A 22,799-nucleotide genomic window follows, 5' to 3' on the forward strand; every position below is an offset into this window, starting at 1 on the left:
CTTTTCCTATAAGCATTTTTAATATGGATCAAATTCTTGAGGAGATTCGGCGTGGTGTCTTCTTGGGTGCCTTTGCAGTACTGAACCCGCTGCTGGACTGCATTTGTAGTCATTACCCGTCCAGACCCGTTTCCAGCGTTATTATTATTATTATTATTATTATTATTATTATTATTATTATTATTATTATAGATGTTCTGGACCCCACAGCAAGATGCAAGACCGCTAATTAGTGGTAAATTCCATCTGCTGCCACAATGACATTTTTGACATTGTGACCAGCACCATTGTCGCGCGTAGGCAAGTACGCGGAATTTCTGGCGTTACGAATGACATACTTCCGTGCATTATTGACCTTATTATAGAGGTGAACAATTGGACAGTCAATCTCATTCCTATCGTTTACACAGCCTCCAAAGCTTCTGGTTTCATAAATGATAACTATTAATGGGAAGTTGTATTTCTCCTTTCTATAATCTCCGTGGTATGTTGATCTTTGAAGTGAGACAATTTGTGTTTTAAAATGGCTCAAGTTACTCTAGAAGATAAATCAATTTGGGATGATGCTGAGGTAAATAATAGTTTCGATGTGGTTTTCTCATTTTCGTTAAGTTTGAAGATGTTACTTTATATAAGTACTAAATATTCCAGATTTTTAGAATCGCTGTACTGCAATGATTGTGTTCGGAATGACGTGCAGTATTTTCATTGAAATAGTGTCTTATGTGTAGGTTAGGTCATACCGCATCCCGAAAGAAATTGATGTATGTTTTTAGAATAAGTGTAAATAATCATTGTAACAGCTGGAAATCGAATTGTACGACTAGGGTATTATTTTCTTTGTGACAAAAATTAATGCGCTTATGAATCACTACTTTTCTAGCCTATTCTGTTTTTTGTGTGATAATATTTAAGTATCGTTAAATAATCTGGGAGTAGTAGGTCAGTGTTATATAACATGTTAATATAAATATGATATACAGTAGTACCAAAAATATTTATAAATACAACATTATATCTACAGAGTAAGGTTATAGCGTAGTCAAAATGCAAGTGACTAATAGAATCAACACTTCTTCAAATGTTACCATTCTTCTTTTTTGTATTCATTTTCAAGTTTTAAGAATATTTTTTAATATTTCAGTAGTAGTAACATCATTTGACAACTTCTCTTTTAGTAGAACTAGGTCCAATGGTTTTCTGTGGTTTCCCATTTGCACACCAGGCAAATGCTGGGGCTGTACCTTAATTAAGGCCACGGCCGCTTCCTTCCAACTCCTAAGCCTTTCCTATCCCATCGTCGCCATAAGACCTATCTGTGTCGGTGCAACGTAAAGCCCCTAGAAAAAAAAAAAAAAAAAAAAAAAAAAAAAAAAAAAAAAAAAAAAAAAAAAGAGAGAACTAGGTCCTTAGCCTGCACTGCGCCGGAATGGTACGTACACGGTACATGCTGTTGTTACTTTTGGAGATTGGAAAATGGTTTTCTTAAATATAACAGAAGTAGAATAGGTAATTCAGTGAGGGAACATTCGTTAATTGCATGTCTTTGAATACAGTTCAACACTGAGCAAGCTCGCTGTTCGGTTAGGGGGCTGCAGTTGTGAGCTTGCACTCCGGAGATAGTCGGGAGCTCTTAAGATGGTTTTCCGTGGCTTCCCATTTTCAAACCAGGCAAATGCTGGTGCTCTACCTTAATTAACCCTTACTCTTGTCGACTGCTCTAGCAGTCGGGAGGGAGCTGTGCCGCGCACCCGGTGGACTTCTGTAGCAGTTGTGCTGGATCTATGCCTCATAGCCGGTCAACTGCTGTAGAAGTCGCGTGTCTTTCAGCTGTTTTCATTTTTGCTACGATAGACTGCTGGGGAAGTTCGGCCTTAGAGGTCTCTTGTGGCTGACTTGGGAGCCTAATAGTTACAGCTATGATCACCAGATGACAGGAGTAACCAGTTTGAAGGCGAAAGCAATGTGTCCAGTATGCTACTCATTTCGTGCCTAGTTGCTCTCCTATGCTGACATGTTTGTGCTTCTTGATTTAGCTTTCAGTCGCCTTTAAATTGTAAATGGCCTAATGACATAGGAAAGATATACTGCGGAGGAAGCTCTTGCCCTCATATTGGGTAGTGAATTTGAAGAAGATGACGATGTTACTGATTTATCATCTGATTCTGGTGATGGAATGACTTCAATCACACCTTCTAATTCAGGTACGTTTTCTAATTAAGTTACCGCTTCGTCGTCTAAAGGTTTGCCTACTTTGATGATTCAACTGAAGATGAAGACCAGGTGCCTGAACCACCGAGCAGAGAACAAAATCGGAAAGGAGAACCTTAATCCGAAGAGACATAATTTTGATGCAGCTAATTCTGGACTGAAAAGTTTAACGGACAAAGCTAGTATGTTAAGTTCCTTTCAGCTGTTTTCAAACACAAGTATCATAACTCTTCTTTGCAAGAAGACTATTAGATACTGTGGATTTCCACATTAAAAATAAAATACATTTAACTCTTCCTGTTCTCGCGTCATTGCGAGCCGTATGCGGACGGAAGAGCAGAGCGGGAAAAGTATCCTGTACAGCGGGCTCGGTGTGCCACTCGCTACTCGCGTCCAGAGGTGTCATGCCACCAAACTCACTACGCGGGAGTGAAACGGTTATGGACGGAGCCGCTTTCTTCCCACTCCTAGCCCATTCCTATCCCATCATCGCCATAAGACCTATCTGTGTCGATGTGACATAAAGCAAAATTGTTTTGTACAAAGAACTTGGCAGCACGAGCCCATTTATCAGTATGACATTGCACCCCATCTGGCCTAGATGCATGCCCTGATTTGTTTGGGAAGGGTGTCATAAAGCTATTGTATCCTCTCCTGAGGCAAGCTGGCCCAAAACTGTTGTAACTGGTCCTTGATATCCTGGATACTGGCTCTGAGGCGGTTTGACATCCGAGCTGGTCCCACACATGTTCTATCGGGAACAGATCTGGGGATCTTCTTGGCCAGGGGAGTACCTCAACATCATGCAGACAGTTCATAGAGACACTTAGCGTGTGTGGACGAGCATTGTCCTGTTGAAAAATGGCACCACGATACTGTCACATGAGAGGTAACACTTGACGACGCATGATGTCCGTGGCATACTGTTGTGCTGTCAAAGTTCCCTCAATCACTACCAGCCATGGCCTGAAGTCATACTAGACGGCTGCTCTCACCATGATGCCAGGAGATACACCGCTGTGCCTCCTAAACTTTGGAAAAATGGGACCTCTCCCCAGTTTACCGCCATAGAGACGATGTTTATCTGGGTTAGTGCAGGACTGCGATTCATTGCTGAATGGCACCATTCCAAATGCAGCCGTTTGTGTTGTGGTGTTAACAACAGCCTACGCATGGGACAGTAATTCCCTAGCCTGACTGCTGCTAGTCTCCAACCAATAGTGCGGTATGATACAGAATGTTGCAGGGAGTCCATTACTTGTTCCTGGATGGCAGGCGCAGATGTGAAGGGGGTTATGATGTGCTTGGTGCACAATACAGCAATCCTGTCTTGTGGTGGTCAACCGGAATCTTGACGACGAGTATGCCTGTCCTCGTGTTCCTTTGCAGCTCAAAATTGGGCCACTGTCACATCTGAATGCCCCACAAATTTGCATATTGCACGATTCGACCAGCCGAAAATGGAGACCTACAATGAGGTCCCTTCCAAACTCGGTCAGGTGCTGATAATGCTGTCTCACATGAGTTCTTGGCATCTCCGTGTTCTTCACAGTGATCACTCAACATTTGTCCGCCTTCGTAGCGTAACGTTTAGTGTTATTAGCTGCCGTCCTTGGGGGCCCGGGTTCGATTCCCGGTACTGTCAGGAATTTAAAACTGACAGGAGGGCTGGTATGTAGTTGAAATGGCACATGCAGCTCACCTCCAATGGGGGTGTGCCTGAAAAGAGCTGCACCACTTCGGGATGAGGACACGAGTTTACCTAACATTTGACACTGTTCACACCCCGTATATACCCTACCAGGCCTGGTAACAACACTAAACATGAACAACACTAATGCACTTTGGTGGCCATTCTACCTTTCACAGAGAATAGCAACTCTAATCATTTACATACCTTCCAATGGTATGTATATGTATGAAGTTACGTTGACATCCAACCAGTTCTTGGTGCTTCAATTTTTTTGTCATGCAATGTACTATCTGCATCTGATGAGAAGTCGCGGCAGCATGTTGGTACGGCACGAGTAACAGGTACTACAGTAAGCTACAAACATTAGCTGTGATAGACAGTGCGAGCTTTCTGAAACAGATGTTCATTATTAAACTGTTCAATATGCAGTAATTACAGTAAACGTGAAACTAAAGAACAATTACCCTACCACTTTGAAAAACCGTTATCATTGGTTGCATATTATTTCTATTGTAAGTACAGTTTGTGCTGTACCGGGCTAGTTGGCCTTGCGGTTAGGAGCGCGCAGCTGTGAGCTCCCGCCCAGGATAGTGGGTTCGAAATGCTTAATGCTTAATTAAGGCCACGGCTGCTTCCCTCCCATTCCTAGGCCTTTCCTGTCCCATCGTCGCCATAAGACCTATCTATGTTGGTGCAACATAAAGCAACTAGCAAAAAAAAAAGAAAGTTTGTGCTACAGTAACGAGTGAATGAATGACTTGTGATGTTATGAAAAGGAAAAAAAGAAAAGAATCACTTGTTATACCTACAAATTTTTTAGTGAAAATTTACTTTTCTCAGTTTCCTTCTTTATATTATTCTTTCTGTAAGGTACACCTATCCTTAGGATTACTTATAAATATATATTATACAGCATAATTACTCTTTCATTATTTTCTGATTGTAGGAATCTCTTGGTGAGGAAGTTCTGCGAATGTCAACAGATGAAATTGTAAGTCGTACTAGATTGCTTGACAATGAGATAAAGATAATGAAGAGTGAAGTTATGAGAATTTCTCATGAACTTCAGGCACAAAATGAAAAAATCAAAGAAAACACAGAAAAGATTAAAGTCAATAAGACACTACCATACTTAGTTTCCAATGTCATTGAGCTTTTGGACGTTGATCCTCAAGATCAGGGAGAAGAAGATGGTGCTGTGGTAGATCTAGATTCTCAGCGTAAGGGCAAGTGTGCTGTTATCAAGACATCCACTCGTCAGGTAAGAAAGTACTCCTATCTTTTGTTCGAAATCTTACAGTAGTAAAAAAAGAATTTACTATGCCACTGCTTCATAGCTAGTGCATTGATGTTTGCGATACATGTGGTGACTCTTAGTACTAATGCTGCGTGGCATGGGATATAGTTATAATAAAAATTGGCTCCTGTTTCTTTATGATGAAACATTTCTTTACGTCCCAACACGATTGAAAAATTAGCAGACTTCTTTTTGCATTAATGAAACTGAGGAAGAGGTTCCTTAGGTAGGGCTACTCTTTTTTTAAAATTCTTTGTGTATAAAAGAAAATGATTTTTTTAAAATCAGAGTTCGGAAATAAAAAGCTTAAAAATAAACCTCATTAATTGTATTTATATTCATGATGCTGTTGAATTTCTGTTGCATCATATCAGTTCAGTTCAATATAGTTTTTAAGAGAGGGTCGTTTTTCTAGATGAATCACCTGCTTTCGGAATTGATTTTCTAGGGATTTACTGATAACTTTCCAAGAGGTTATCATAACTAGAAGGAAGAAGATGCAAAATTCTTCCCATTCATTGAAATAAAATTTTCTGCATAATATTACTATATGACTCATCAGTCCCTATCCTCCATTTGTGCGTTGGTCACTACACCTCTTTCTACGAGGGCTATTTTTTTTTTAAGATCCAATCGGTCACAAAATTAAAACCACAGTGAAAATCAAAAATGTTCTATTTGCAACATTTAGCTACATCGTTCAGCTACTTCTCTCTATAGTCACTGTTCCAACATAGTCATTTGCCATAGCGTGGTACCAACTTTCCAATATCCTCGTCATAGAAGGCAGCCACCTGTGCTTTCAGCCACTTCTCTATGCTGGTCTGTAGCTTGTTGTCTGTGCCAAAATGCTGTTCTCCTAGCCAGCGTTTCATGTGAGCAAAGAGATGAAAATCAGAGGGAGCCAAGTCTGGGCTGGATGATGGGTGATCAAACAGTTTCCATTGAAAATGCTGCAGGAGCATCTTTATTATAGCTGCAGTGTGCGGCCGAGATTTGTCATGAAGGACAATGCATGATGACAAATATTCCTCTTCGCTTGATCTGAATTGCCTATCGTAGATGTTGAAGAGTCGTGCTGAATGAAGCTGCAGTGATGGTTGTGCCACGTTCCATGAATTCCATGAACAAAACACCTTTTTGGTCCCATATCACAGTAGCCATACACTTTCTGATGGAGAAGGTTCACTTGCTCTTCTTTGGTTTACCCAGGGAACGAGAATGTGTCCACTGTTTGGATTGCTCTTCTGTTTCTTCTTTTTCGAAATGGGCCTATGTCTCGTCCCCTGTGACATTTTTGTTCAAAAAAATCTCCTTCAGCACGGTAGCACTGGAGAAATGTTAAGGTGGCGCCCATTTGGTGTGTTTAGTGATGGTCGGACAGCATCTTGGGAGCCCATTTCTCACAGTTTGTGGTACTTAAGTCTTTCACTAAAGAACTGACCTTGAAATTTTGGGAAACAAATCACTCAACGCAAATTGTGAACCGGCGATTTTCTCAAATCACCTGATCTACTTGCTGAACAAGATCATCAGTTTACACTCGCTTCCTTCCTTGATCGCCTGCATCATGAATGTCTATACGTCCTGCTTCAAAGTTCCTGCACCATTAACACACTTTGCTGTCGCTCATGAAAGTTTCACCTTACACATTACTCATTCATCAAAGAATTTTGGCTGCATTGCACCCCCCAGCATGAAGAAATCAAATGGCAGCAAACACTTCACATTTGGCAGGGGACTCTATTGTTCTAGGCATGTTTACATGCTCACTGCACACTCAGAACTGACAAGTGCGACATGACGCGGTCCACGGGCATATTAGAGACATTGTGCAACGCTTCATCAGATTCTCACTGTGATTTTAATTTCGCGACCGATCAGACCTTGAAAAAAATAATAGCTCTTGTACATCACCTATACCATCCCCCACCCCCTCGTAAGTTTTGTGGTAAGGTTATTTGTTTGTAAGGTAGATTTGAATGTAGGTGTGTTTGTCTCTAGTGAGATGTAAACTGTAAAACTTGTTTTACATTCATCAGGTGAAATGTAGAAAATTAATAGAGCATAGATATTTTGTAATCCTGTTTGATAATTGGTGGTATTAATAAAGTTGAACAATTACTTGAGAGCAGCATATCAAAAGGAAGCAGAGTAGGCACTCGAGAAATCCACTGTTTGGATTGCTCATTTGTTTCTTCATTTTCGAAATAGCCCATATTCGTACCCTGTGACAATTTTGTTAAAAAATCTCCTTCAGCATGGTAGCACTGGAGAAACATTAAGGTGGCACCCATTTGCTGTATTTTGTGCTCCATTTCCATATAAATAACATTATTATCCTACGGATGCATGCGTCTCTGTATTCAGCATTGTATTTTGCAATGTTGTGCAAAATAAAACAGCTTAAAGTAAGGGATGGAACTTTTCATGTGTGCACGCGTATTTTGTTTTGTAGTATACGAAAACGCTCCTAGAAGACAAACGGCCAAACAGCTTAGAAGAATCAAAAGAGACCATCAAAAAGAAAACCTAGCTAACATAGATGAATCATTCAAACAACATAAGACACAAGACTATTATAGGACATTTAAACTATATCAATCAGTGTATACTCCACCTACACTCATGATGAGAAATAAACAAGGACAACTAGCACACAATAATCAGGAGAATGCCAAAATTCTAGCTGATCACTTCAAAGAATTACTAAATGCTGATGACCCAAAAGAATACCTAGAATTTTCACCTGATCCAAAAAATAAAACACGCTTAGACAAGGCTTAGACTTAGACTTCCATGAGGCACTTTAAGCGATTAATTGGCTCAAGAATTATAAAGCTGCAGGAGAAAATCAAATGGTTGCAGAGCTGTGGAAGAATGCAAATAACCAAACACTTTAAAACCTACACAAACACATCATAGACATATGGAACTCTGAAAAACTGCCTGCAGAATGGAATACAGCTATAATTCATCCAATACACAAAAAGGGGGATAGACTGGATCCAAGTAATTACCGAGGGATCTCTCTACTTGATATCACATATAAGATCCTGTCTAGAATTATCCTCATGAGAATTCAAGAACAGCTCGACCAAGAACTTGGGGAGTATCAGGGGGGATTTCGACCTGAAAGAAGTTGTCCTGACCAAATCATTAGTCTTAAGTGGATTATGAACCATCAAAGAATGAGAAACAAAAAGCTAGTTATCACTTTTGTTGACTTCAAGAAAGCATATGACAGTAGTATTCATCGTGAGTCATTACTTAAAATCCTTAAAGAATTTGGGTTACACCAGAAACTCATTAATCTCGTTGGTGTTACCCTCAAGAACACTAGAGCAAAAGTTAAATTCCGAGGAGAGTTGTCTGAATCATTTGAAATCCGGACTGGACTTCGACAGGGGGATGGTCTCTCACCAATACTGTTTAACTGTGCATTGGAGAAAGTTGTGCGAAAATGGTCTAAGAAATGTCAGCCAAACATCAAGATTGGCAAAAATATCAAACTTAATTGTCTAGCATTTGCAGATGACCTTGTGATACTTGCAAGTAGTGTGGAAGAGACTAAACTCCAAATTGAAGAATTCGAACGAATAGCAGCAAAAATTGGATTACAAATCTCCTTTGAAAAGACGGAAATGATGCCATCCTTCAAAGTTGAAACATCACCTATCACACTGACTAATAACAAACAAATTAAGGTGGTTAATAAATTTAAATATCTTGGAGAGAATATTACTTGGAACTTAAAAGAGAAAATATCAGTTGAAAATAGAATTGCCAAATTAAAACAAGCACAACACATTACTTGGCCAACCTACAAGAAGAAATCTCTCTCGATAAATGCAAAATTTAAACACTACAACTCCGTTATTAAGCCTGAAGCAACCTATGCTAGTGAAACCATATTCAGTTTGAATACGAAATCAACTACAGATAAATTACAGAAAATAGATAGACGAATCATTAGAACAATTCTAAACAAAAAACACAAGTAGTTGGACAATGGCAATTACTATCTAATAAAGTTGTATACCAGGAGACTGAGTCTATAATAGATACAATGCAGAAAAGAAGAGTTGCTTTTTTCTGTCACATATCACGACTACCAGAGACTAGGATACTCAAACATTTATTCAACTACTTTTGGAATAGTAAAACTAAAAATCACTGGTTCAAAGAAGTCCAAGAAGATTTAAATGAATTAGGCTTGACAATTCAACAAATTGAAAACAGAGAAAAGAAGATCATCCTGAGAAATAACGACATGAGACTTAAACTGAAGACCTATACACGCAAACAGTACAACATAACTGACGAAGAACAGGCAGCCAGGTCAGAGAGAATGAAACATTTCTGGGAACAAAAGAAGAAACATCAACCAAATTTGTAACCAATATTCATAAGACTTGACTGTATATAGTGCAACCTTTCCACCCTACGCCATTTGCCGCATAGAACCAATTGACTGCATGATAATCCCTAAAATGTCGAGATACCGCCATATAGCACCATACGCCAAGGCGCTTGATGGAAAGGGACCTTTTTAGTCTAGAGTCAGATGCCACCTCATCAGGAAGGAACGAAAAAGAAAATTTTTCAGAAATGATGGGTGAGCAAAAGCTCTTCCGACTGTGCAAGGGTCTACTACACCCTTCCGTTCCATAGAATCAAACCACCGACCTCCCAGGGCCATGGTGCGTTCGCGGCGAAAGATTAAAGAAAATAACACATAACTAGCTTAAAGGCATAAATGAACGGAAGGAAACTTGGGATACAATGTTATTCGGCAAAATGACAGGCAGACAAAAGTTCAAATACCTATTTATTGAGCCTTGATAAATCAAATTAATTAAAAGTTGACCCTGAATATTTATAGTATATCAATGTTGAATATGCAGTGTCCAGTGGACTAAATACCAATTGTAAAATGTCAAAATTTTATTTCTCCTTTACCTCTTTCTTCTTCCCGACATGATGATAAATATTACATTATAATTTGTATAACATACTTTTTTTTTAAAATCAGAAATATCCTTATAAATGCGACGGTTATCATTAAGAACTTTCTTCACTATCAGAAAGAAGCAATTATTTATACAACAACAAAAAAATTGAAGATAACTTGAAGTGGTCACCTAGCTAAATTAATTATATTACAAAAAGTAAACAAATAATAAGTGAATGCTAGTCGATAAAATCCTAATCAAAATAAAATGACTGATGTCGGGTCCAGAAATCGAACCCACATCCCATTGAATCCATTGACAAAAATTATGAAAATAAAACTCGATTTGTCATCCACATAAAGAGTGAAACACGACTAAAAGAATGTATAAAAAAGGAAAATATGTACACATAATACGAAAAGAAACAATAAACAATATACACATTCAATTGGCTGTAAAAAAAAAAAATGTGACAACAAAAATCCATGGTTGCCTCAGAACTCGAACCGATGATATCCAGGATGGCATCGACAAACGGGTCTATAAAAACTCCCTTTCTTAATTAATCATAGGGTCAACAAATAAATAATAATACTGGCGTTCCAGTTAGTTAAATATTATTATAAGATCTTACATGGAAAAGTAAAAGAATCCTTTAAACTATAATCGGTGTCGCGCTGCCTTCATTCTAAGTGGAATAGCTCGAACAATACAGTATACAGTAATCCCCTACAAGGGGCAAGCCTTCTTCTGACTCCCCTCAGGTCGTAAATCTCTTGACGTCAAAGCCCTAGCAAATAATGGCCTGTTATGGCAGAAATATCTTTTCAACATCTCAAGGCGAAACCAAATCGTTTCCCTTGGAACACATATTTGTTAAATAATCTAATTTCATTACGTATTCCAAAGCTCCACTGGCTTATTAGTTCACTGCCTTATCACAATTCTTTAACTCAATATCAGGCCACCTTTTATCTTATCATATTCACATCCTCAGAATTAGAATGACCAGGTTCGCTTCCATCCGATTACAGAATACAACCTAGGTTTTTCCTACATTTTAAACTCAAACCAATAAAATCAAATATGGATTTTAAACATATCCATAATGTTATTCTCATATATAGAAAGGGAAAATATTCGACATTAAAGGAAAACGCTAATCTCAATAGGAGGGCGTTTGTTTGATGTCCAGGCATGTCACAAGTTACGCATATAATTAATACAGCCATCTACAAATATTATCATGCAAATTACGTGAAAATAAGAGTGCCTTCCTATCCTGATGTTAACAGCCGATAGTCCGTTTTTGAAAGCATAATCACCATGCATTATCATAATAAGCTTGGATATCACGTAAATAAATTTATTTAAATTACGGTTTGGCTCAGTGCCAAAACAAATCTACATTCTATTCCTTTTACCTAATCTAAGCACTCTCAGACTAATATTTTATCATCACATCAAATACATGCATTATGTTAATTATATATATTTAAGCCCATGGAGTAGACTATTAATTCCATGAAATGAACATAAATGAATATGAAGATCACTCACAAGTTCTCTCTCTAATTCAAAAATACATGCAATTTACATTTCTAGCCTAATTTATGTGATCTGCATATTGAATAACTGCGCATTTATTTAGAAAATTATTTAATTTTAGTACTTATCATCATGTCGTAATAATCCAAGGTTCGGGTCCTGAGGAAGACCCTCATTTTTCCTTTTTAAGCTTCCATGGTGTTGACGTTGGTCACGGGTTCATGTCCGTTGCTACTCCCGCTGAGCGCGTTCGTAATCCAATGGTTATCTTCTACACTTATAACAGCTTTTATGAGATTAACACTTGTTGCGTCACTTTAACACAAAAAAAATACAATTATTACACTTTAATGAAATTAACACTTGTTGCATCACTTTTAAAAAATTACAATTATACCGTTCTTGCGGTCACATAACTTCAACCTTTTTTAAATACTATTGTTTGTAGACAGTTATATATTCTCGAAGATGTAAACTGTATATTTGCAGTCTGAAACGCTAAATAGATCAGAACACCATCAAACCGTGGTTCTGCTTTGGATCCTTCGTGTCAAATGGATACTGTTGTCATCACTGCTGTTCCTTTTATAAACTTACCCCCACTCATGAAAGAGACAGTGGCTAATCCCCACTACTTTTTTAAATTAATAGTTCCACGTGTCGTATGACACCGGTAATACACTCAAACGTGTGACTCAGATTCTTAAGTAGTCTGGTTATGTGCGGAACCTGAATTGTTTGGCCATTTATTTAAAATTAATTATCAGAATAATGCCCCTACAATGTCCTCCATGAGAGTGCTGCGTACAAAGGAAGCGTCCTGACGCTTAGCGTGTTATATAATGCAACGATTGCGTATTCTTCCACACGTTAATATATTATAAAGAATTGGAATTTTGGCAGATGTCTATAATGAAATCATATAACATCCCGAGGTTTCCCACATTAAATATTATTCATGTCTCGAAATCTCATCATACAAATGCAACTCGCGAGCTGGCAACATCATGTTTCGGCCATTTCTCAACGGGTGAAGGTATCATTATCGATTTTTCTGGCTTGACATTTTCTTTTCTCTCTCTCTCTCTCTTTCTCTATCTGTGTATTCTTTTAGTTAAGACGGAGTGGTGTTTAGCAGGCTACAAAGGTTGTGTAAGCAGGTGCAACCTAATGCAACTTTTTGTAACAAGTACGAGGGAGCTTTACAAAGGTTTTTCACTGCCATTTAATTAATAAATAAATATGTACATGACCGATAAGGTCACAATAGATTGATTTCAGTGCTCCAATGTGGGCGTAAAATAAATTTTAAAAACCCAGGAAAACACTTTTTCTCGTGTCTGAATCATCTTTCAATCACCTTGATTTAAACACTTATTGCATTATTTTTGTTCTGGAGTAACATTGTCTTGGAATGAGGTTGTAAGCCATGGAGTTAGCCCATAACCAGAGTATCCAAGCAGAAGTTCCCTAGCTAGGTTCCACTGCATGATTTAAAAAATGTCTGAATGTTTCCATGTACATGAGTTGTGTAGAGACCCTGGTCAAGAAGCAGCAACACTTGTGAATTCATCTCTGGAGTTGCAGGTAGCCTGAACATTAATGCTGCAAAAACCCTTCCTGTTGACATATTCATCCCCATGCAGAGTGGGCTTTAGGATTGGAGTATGGGTACAGTCAATAGCCTCTACAGCTGAACGGAAGTCATACTTTCCTTGCCTTGGTCTTTCTCCTTCTGTAGATCTTCAATGGATGAAGGGAATCTAATCCAGATATTTGAATTTTCGATAATAGTCGCCATAACATTTAAAACCGTTAAATATGCCATTGTCTGGTGAACTCCCATGTCTTTCCCTATGCCACTTTAGAAACACAGATCTCTATCTGTTTTCCCTAGGACCGTTTTAGTGGGCGCACTGCCCTGCAGCTTTTAGAGACCACCCAGCTAACATAAACTAGGTATGTGCTATATCATAGTTACATAATGTTAATACATATTTGGGTCATTGGGTGCTCCAAATTAAAATGTAAATACTGTAAAACTGTTTATTTAAATGAAATAATTTTTGTCAGCATAATTGCGTCAGTTACATCAGAGTTTAAATGTTGAGCTTGACTAACATGTAGTGTCGTGCACAAGTCGTGTCTGGATTAAATTGAAATAACAAATAACGTAGTTCAACCTATTCAATACAAGTAAATAAGAAATGTGGTGTTACATTCCTATTTAATTATAAGCAGGAGCGGTACCGGTTTCGACCCTAATCTGGGTCATCATCAGCCGAATAAAATGCAAAAACAATGCATAGGTAAATGAGAAAAGAATGAGTCTTTAACAAAAACAGTTGAAGAAGCAATATAAGATAATGGGGATAGGCACTGCTCTTGCTTGTAATTAAATAGGAATGTAACACCACATTTCTTATTTATTTGTTTTGAATATTTGAACTACGTTATTTATTTCAATTTAGTTGTGATACAGTTCAATACGGAACATCATAAAATTTTTATCTCGTGTATGGATTAGCGTGGAATCGCATGCGAGCACTTGATTCCGCATGACACTCCACAGCAACCGAGTGGTTAGCCCCAGTGTTACATGATTACGAACAAGCAGTAGAACGATAGAAGTTCAAAATACTCTGCTATGTCTTGTTCGTGGTAACACTATAATAGTTCAATTTTGCAGTTAATGTTTACCTGTCTGATAATATTGTTAATGCCCTTAGGGGAATAAATTGAAATTTTATCATATTCACTTTTTATGTAGTATTCTGCCCGCATGCTCATTTCTTTCACCCAGCTGACAAAAATTTCTGGGGAGAATACTGTCTGATATACCGAAGGCACCCTATCCTAGATTTAAAATTATCACTTGGAAAATGTTCATTTAGCCACATTTTCTTTATCAAACCAATATAGAAGACGATAATAAACATCACGTGAGTCTCTGTGAACTTCATAAAACTTTCTCGCCTGGAAAACAGGCATATATTCACATATATTCAGCTATAGCATCAAGCAATTACCTCTCTAGCCTTTGCTGAGCAAGCTACTGAGGTACCTCACGAATTCTTGAGCACCTAGTCCTTTTGCAGAGCATTTGCTAATCTTGTTCATATGAAAATGGGAGCAATTGCTATGATCGTGAGCAAGTGCTCTTGGAATGCTCCCTATTTGGACACATGCTCGTCAGTTTTATTCATAGCATTTGGAGCACCTGCTCCAAAAACTTGAGCAAAAAGCAGGTGCTCAGCTTCATTAATACCACTCAATAATTATTACAAACACCTTCCATGTCGTTTCAAGAATACTATTGTTTTGCATTATTTTACAAAGGCTTTAGTGTATCATGGGGGAAAGAAGTAATAGTTTTGAGTCTTCAGGACCTGTGTTATTTGCAAGTCCTTGGAAGATGCTTAAAAATACATTTTTGAGAGAAGTGCAAATGACCAAACGCAGAGAAATTTTGTTAACTGATTGTATTTGTAGTCTTGATGCTGTGAATTTCTGTTGCAGCATATCAGTTTAATCTTCACTGCCGTATAGTCTTACTTCATATTCTTGTATATTTACATTTTAAGTCCATATAATAATAATTTTGTGTGGCTATTTCTAACCGAGTGCAGCCCTTGTAAGGCAGACCCTCCGATGAGGGTGGGCGGCATCTGCCATGTGTAGGTAACTGCGTGTTATTGTGGTGGAGGATAGTGTTATGTGTGGTGTGTGAGTTGTAGGGATGTTGGGGACAGCACAAACACCCAGTTCCCGGGCCATTGGAATTAACCAATGAAGGTTAAAATCCCTGACCTGGCCGGGAATCGAACCCGGGACCCTCTGAACCGAAGGCCAGTACGCTGACCATTCAGCCAACGAGTCGGACTGAAGTCTATATGAATCCTCCATATTCAAAACTAGCTGTTACCCACAGCTTTGCTTGCTTGGATTTTGTAATTTGATAAAAGTAGTCATTCCTCGGTACTGCACTAAGACATTATCTGAAAATTCCCAAAGTATAAAAATGCACCAAAAAATTGAGTTTCACTTACCCCAGTACCTCTTTGTAAACAAGGTTTGTGGTATTCCCTTTTGAGGCTAAGGTGACTGTAGTTGGGCCCACGAAAGTTGGAGTCTGACATTTGAGCAGCAAAAGCAGTAACTATGAAGTATGCTGCGTTGTAGTTACCTCCATTTGTGGCATATCGCCCTTTCATACAGGCTGAATATTTAATCAAATGTGTAGGTCTAATGCAATTCAGTAAACTTGGACCCGTTCCTAAGCTTGTGTAATAATTCCAGCATTTAAGACAGAACACGTCATTGCCGATAAATATGAGATTTCATAATCACTAAACTGAAAATAACCTCAACAAATGCACATGTTAAATAGAGAATAGAACTGTACAACTAGCCAGTGATTAACTTACACACACACAAAAAAAAAAAAAAAAAAAAGACAATGAAAATAATTTTCAGGAAACAAACACTTAAATAATTACATAAACCAGCAACAAGTAACACAGCTGACACAGTACCACTCTGAATAATATCACAAAAGCAATTGAGAGCAAGCTAAACCACAAGGCGATAGATTCCTTAAATATGGCATCTCTGTTATCGTTGCCATAGCAACAGACTCTTTTCGAGTGGCGTTAGTCAACTTTTGCTAAATATCAGACTCCAACTCCTGTGGACCCAACTAAAGGCTACTGACAGAGCTAACTCTGGAACATGGGACATAGATCTGTCCATATGAGAAACAGCCCTCTCTCAAATTGAAAAAAAAAAAAAAAAATAAATAAAGTGTTTCTTTATATTTAAAGGAGATTACAAAATACGTCTGCAACATCTTTAGTTTTCGAGATGTAAGTATCCTCATAAAAAAAGACTTAATTCCTATTTTTCCTGGGGCACATGCAAGAGCTCTCCATCTGATTCGATTTGGTGCCACAGTTTTGATATTCTTCGAGGACTTCCCAACCGACGCCACCTCCGCTTCCACTGTTTGACGCCATGTTATCCTTGGTCTCCCTCTTCTTCTAGCCCCTTGTGGATTTTATTCAAAAGCCTGTTTTGGAATGCTGTCAGGACCTATCTATTTCCATTTACCTTCTTTTATCTGAATTTCAGCTTTGCGTTGTTGGGTACGCTCCCACAATTCCTGATTTGATATAATATCTGGCCATCGCACTCTTGCGATGGTTCTTAAACATCTATTAATGAAAGTCTGGACCTTGCGTGTTATCTCTCCAGTCATCTTCCACGTCTCACATCCGTAGAAGAGCACTGATTTCACATTTGTCTCAAAGATCCTCAATTTAGTCTTTGTTCTCAATTATCTGGACTTCCACACCGGCCAGAGCTGAGCAAAGGCCCCTTTGGCCTTGTTTACCCTATTTTGGACATCTTCATTTACTCCTCCACTTCTAGAAATAATACTTTCTAGGTAACAGAAGTTATCAACTCACTCTGTCTCGTTCTCTAATACCAGTGGGTTCGTGTTTCTGGCATTGATCTTTAGCTCCTTTGTTTTGGCAGTGTTTATTTTGAGTCCCACCTTTTGTGCTTCCATTTCAAGGTTTTTCATTTTCTCTAGTGCATACCATGGAGGCCACTGTGTAGGCTAATTGGAGCCACCGGCAGTGCCAATGCACTAGGAGAGACCAACGGACCAATTATATTGGTATTATAAATTTACTCATTCGGAACAAATATTTCAGGTTCCCTATGGGAATCATCTTTATAATCTGATGGCCAGGCAGGCATCAATTTTTGAAAATGAGATAAAGTCTCTCATAGTGCATTGGCACTGCCGGTGGCTCCATGCACTAGCCAAGCGTTTTGGTGGGTGTGCTATTTACCAACTAATGAGCCCAACTTAGCACACTGGGATGAAATGCTGGCAACCAGGAATGAGTTAGCTGGAAAATTTATAATGTCCAATAACTGACCAACTATATTGGTAAGTCCAAATCTTCCAGACAATCCATCATCCCCCATTGTATTCCTCTCTGCTTCCCTTCAACAACTTTTCTCATGACCTGATCTAATGACAACAAGAACAGCAAAGGTGAGAGCAGGCACCCTTGTCTCACTCTCGACTCTATTTCAAAGGGCTCCATCATGTTCCACTTGGCAGGTGTAACCTCTGTATAACATTTTTACCATGTTGATGATTTTCGTTGGAACCCCATACCCCTGCATCACTCTCCAGATTGCTTGGCGCTGTACACTGTCAAAAGCTCTTTCAAAGTCAACGAATGCCAAGTACAGTGAAGACTGATATTCCGTGGACTGTTCTACTATAATTAATGAGCTATTTATTTGATCTATACAGGATCGATGTTCTCTAAAACCTGCCTGCTCTTTCCGGATCTTAGCCTCCAATGGTTCTCTCAAGCAGTTCAGTATGATTCTCTAAAACCTTTACTTGGTATAGCCAAGAGTATAATTCCTCGCCAGTTGGTGCAACAAGTCAGATCCCCCATGCCCTTCTTCTAATCCTCTGGGAGTGTCCCCGCCTTCCAAATGTCTTTGAACAATGGCAAAAGCATCTCAGCTGACAACTCGTAGTCTACATTCAACACCTCAATCACAATATTATACACGCCAGGTGCTTTGCCTGCCTTGCAGCTTTGCAGTGACTTTATGATCTCGCTCTTCGTCGGCAGGTTGATATTCACTCTCAATTCCGGAACCTCTCAATAGTCTTCCTCCCCTTGGTCCTCCTGTACCGTGACTTTTTTTAGCACTTCTCTGAAATACTCTTTCCATCTTCTCATTTGTTCTTCACTATGCGTAAGCTTCTTATCTTCCTTGGATTTTATTGGCCCATGCTGATTGAATTTCTTTTGAGACAGTTGTTTTGTAATGTTGTAGAGCTGTTTTGAGTCTCCTTTAAGTGCTGCCTCCTGTGCCAACTCTGCTAGGCTATTTACCTGATTTCTTCTATAATTTCTTGCTGCTTTCTTTGTCCGTTCAACTGTTCTGTCAAGCTTCTTTTCTTTGTTTCATCTTTGCAATGATTTAGCTTTGTTTTGATCTCTCTTCTATGTTCTTCTAGGTATTGTCTGATATCCGTACCTTTTTCCTGTTTTGCTTGAATCCCAGAATCTCCTCACTTGCTGATTTTATCCTTTCCCATTTTCCACTCACTCTCATTTCATGTGGGCCTCCTCCTGCATTATCTAGATCAAGTGAACTGTACCTATTCTTCAGCTTGATTACAAAATTCTTTTTACCTTCAGCATCTTTCAGTTTTTCGACGTTGAATTTTCTCTTTCCACTTTGTGTATTTCTTCGGTTTACTGAAGCAATCTTCAGTTTATCTTTAACTATTACCAGGTAGTGGTCGCTTCCACAATCTGTGCCTCCTTTGTTCCGAGTGTCTAAGAGGGTTTAAATTATAGTGGGTAGACAAGCGACATAAAAATTGATAATAAAAATCTGAGACTGGGAAATTATGCCAGGATAATAAATTTTTGTAAAAGAAAATTAACACATTCATTTAAACTGAATATACTGTAAGGTACATTATGTGCATTAATACGCTAAAAGTTCCTTAAATATGCATTATACATTACTTTTTTCCTAAAAAGGCCAAAACATGCAAACATGCACAAAAAAAGTACACTTATTTGAAACGGGAAGGTAATGAAATGGGTAAGTACTCAGGTTTAGCTATGTCCTAGGTTCATATAAAAACATGCATTTTCATGAAAGTCTCGTCTAGTTATTGATGCTTGCGACAATAAAATATTATTAGACTTTTTATAATGTCATTTGCAAATATGGGTTTATGAAAGCTTACAACTACTCTTTATTAGTTACAAAATGTGTGCAAAGCGGGGCAGAACATTTTTAAACTTCGCTCTACTGATTATACACGCACAGCCCCATTCCACTACCAATTGTAGTTAGCTCCATGCTCTCCCCAAATAGTCGCCTTATATCCATGTCTCACTTCCACTACATCTCAGCCTATACCACACCATAGCCACACTGTGTCGACTTGCTAGCATTTTGCTGCGCATTCCTCCCATTGCTGGCCGGAGGACAGAGGAACTCTACGGAGTACTCTTATGTCCATCAGTGTGTTAATGAGATATTGTATCATAGATATTTAAGAGATTCATAATAAAAAATGTTAATATAAATACAGGTAGTGAAATGAATATCATTCTTAGGGCATCTAATATGGTCACCAGATAATAGAATGAGTAGAAAAATAATAGAAAAATTAAAGAAGAGTAAGAATAATATTACATGGATCACAGAACTTAAAGAAGACATGAGAGAGTTGCATATTACAATAGATTTAAAATACAAAACAAATACACTCAGCATGTTGAAAGATAAACACACCAGACTACAGACAAAAATCAATAAGCAGAGAATAGGAGGAGTGATTCCAGAAGCAGAAAGAAAATTACGTTCAGAAAGGATGAAACAGTATTGGGCTGACAAAAGGAAGAAAACCCTCCATAAACCTAAGTAGTCCTATGTTGGCTCAAAAATAAAAATAAAAATAAGAACAGGTAGTGAATAGATTTTTGAATCTTTTATAATTTAGTCTTTTTACAAGTTGTGTTTTCCATACTCTAATTTAATCATTGTTGTGTAGAGTGAATGGTAGCCTATAGAATGAAGTTTTCTTTACCATATCAGTAGTATTTTTCCTTTTGTAATCCCATTATAAGATTCCTGATTTCCTTTGTCAGAAGAGCTTACTTAGTTCTTTGTTTATTCTCATTTCCAGACATACTTTTTACCAGTAATTGGCTTAGTTGATGCTGAGCGTTTGAAGCCTGGTGATCTGGTAGGAGTCAACAAGGACTCTTATCTAATTCTGGAAACCCTTCCGGCAGAATATGATGCTCGAGTGAAAGCTATGGAAGTTGATGAACGTCCTACAGAGCAGTACTCAGATATTGGTGGTTTGGATAAACAAATCCAAGAGGTATGGTAAAATTAATAAATGTGTTTTCTTTTGTGAACCTCCTAGATTGTTAATCACGATGTTTCAGAAGCGTTTATTTGAATAGGAAGTATGTAAAAGAAGTGTTAGGCTAATGTTTGTACTATGATTAGGTTTCAACATTAACTTTCATGTAAGATCTGTCAGATTAGGGGAAAGAGAGAAAAGAACTTTTGTGGAGACTTGTGAAATAGATTGCCCCCATAAATGCAGCTTGCAGTGAAAAATGTAACCTATTAAAGTTGCAGGAACTGTGATAAATGCATTCTTGAACTGTTTATCAATACCGTCGCTTACATTCGGAAGATGGTAGGTTTGAATCCCACTGTCAGCAGCCCTGAAAATGGTTTTCTGAAGTTTCCCATTTTTATACCAGGCAAGTGTTGGGTCTGTAACTTAAGGCCACAGTTGGTACCTCCCCAATCTAAGCCCATTCTCATCCTTATGTTGCTGAAAACCTTCAGTGTATTAGTGCTATGTTAAACCATTAGCCAAAAAAAGAGATACAGTACTTCCAGTATTTGAGTATTAAGACTCTAGTAGTATTCACTGTTGTCAAAAATTCCTCTTACCCAAATGCCGCTGAGTCAAACCATATTTATTTATTTATTTAAATACAGTGAAACTCTGTTAAGTTTTTCAAGGGGGAAAACACACACACACACACACACACACACACACACACACACACACACACACACACACACACTTCTTAAGCTTCTTAAAAGGGGTAATGCCCACAAACTTTAACGTATCCAGACAGATGCACACAAGATGCTGTCAGTTGGTACAATTAATTTTATTCACATACTAGCTGATGTACCTGTGCTTCGCTACGGGATTATCAGAAAGACTGCCTTTGTGGTTTTCTAACTGAAGTCAACATAGGTCATTAGCTCATTACAAAAAACGTCAGTAGGAATGTAGTGATTAAAAGCAATGAAAATACTTGATCAAATGAAAAACTGCACCTTTTTTCTCACTTTTAATGAACAGTACTGCGGTGCCGATATAACAGTCCAAAGTCCCGGTACTGGAATGACCAGGCCGCAGACAGCCGTGAACACTCCTCTGCCATTGTTTATGTAAGTGAGCACACTGCTCATTTCAATCAGTGGCACAGAGTAGGGATTGAATAGCTCGAATGCTATGATGAAGCAGTGTGTTATCTAAGTTATCTAACTCCCCAGGTACTTTCCGCCAATATTCAGGCAGGCTGTTATACTGGGTACGACCGGGCGAGTTGGCCATGCGGTTAGGGGCGCGCAGATGTGAGCTTGTATCCAGGAAATAGTGGATTCGAACCCCACTGTCGGCAGTCCTGAAGATGGATTTCCGTGGTTTCCCATTTTCACACCAGGCAAATGCAGGGGCTAAACCTTAATCAAGGTCACGGCCGCTCCCTTCCCACTCCCAGGCCATTCCTATCCCACTGTCGCCATAAGACCTATCTGCGTCTGTGCGACGTACAGCAAATTTTAAAAAATACTCGGTACGCAACAGTAATCCCATCTATCGGAAATGAGTGGCAACAGAAGACACAAAGCATATCAAAACAAACAATGGTCAATGTCATGTTATTGTTGATCAATTTTATGAAGCCTTCACATTTAGTTTTCTTTCAACTCTCTGATATTAGGGCGTCTTATAAAAAATTTTACAGCGTAGATTGTAGTTCCTTATTCCCCAACTTTACATACCGATTTTCATTAAATTCTGTTCACCCATTTTCTCGTGACTCGGCGCTGATATGGACTTACAGCAACAAAAATCCAAATTCATGAATATCTCTGTTATACCCGGTACGGCAAAAATGTATAAGACATAAATGATCGGAAATTTAATACTATATAACTTTAGTTATGTAGTATTTATCGACAGGACCACTAATAACATAAATATTTAAGAATTAAATTTTAGGCCTTACCCTGAACTACCATTTCACTCAGTGTGAATAAAATATTTACAGCCTAGATTGTAGTGGCCCATTTTCTGACTTTGCATACGTATTTTCATTAAGATAGGACCCCTAATAACATAAACATTTGAGAAATAAATTTTAGGCTTTCCCCTAAACTGCCATTTCACTCAGCGTGAATAAAATTATTTATAGCCTAA

General features: G+C 38.4%; 1 protein-coding gene across 1 annotated transcript in view; it reads left to right on the forward strand.

The window, feature by feature from the left end:
* The first annotated feature begins 423 nt into the window (after positions 1–423).
* The window catches only part of Rpt5 (26S proteasome regulatory subunit Rpt5), an 84,495-nt gene continuing 62,119 nt past the window's right edge, over positions 424–22,799 (forward strand). The window contains exons 1-3 of the mRNA XM_067135617.2: positions 424–571; positions 4,851–5,165; positions 20,463–20,663. Of these exons, the coding sequence (XP_066991718.1) occupies positions 524–571; positions 4,851–5,165; positions 20,463–20,663 (564 nt within the window). The 5' untranslated portion in view covers positions 424–523. The remainder of the gene's footprint in view (positions 572–4,850; positions 5,166–20,462; positions 20,664–22,799) is intronic.

Source organism: Anabrus simplex, chromosome 1 (genome assembly GCF_040414725.1).
Source record: "Anabrus simplex isolate iqAnaSimp1 chromosome 1, ASM4041472v1, whole genome shotgun sequence".
Taxonomy (NCBI): Eukaryota; Metazoa; Arthropoda; class Insecta; order Orthoptera; family Tettigoniidae; genus Anabrus; species Anabrus simplex.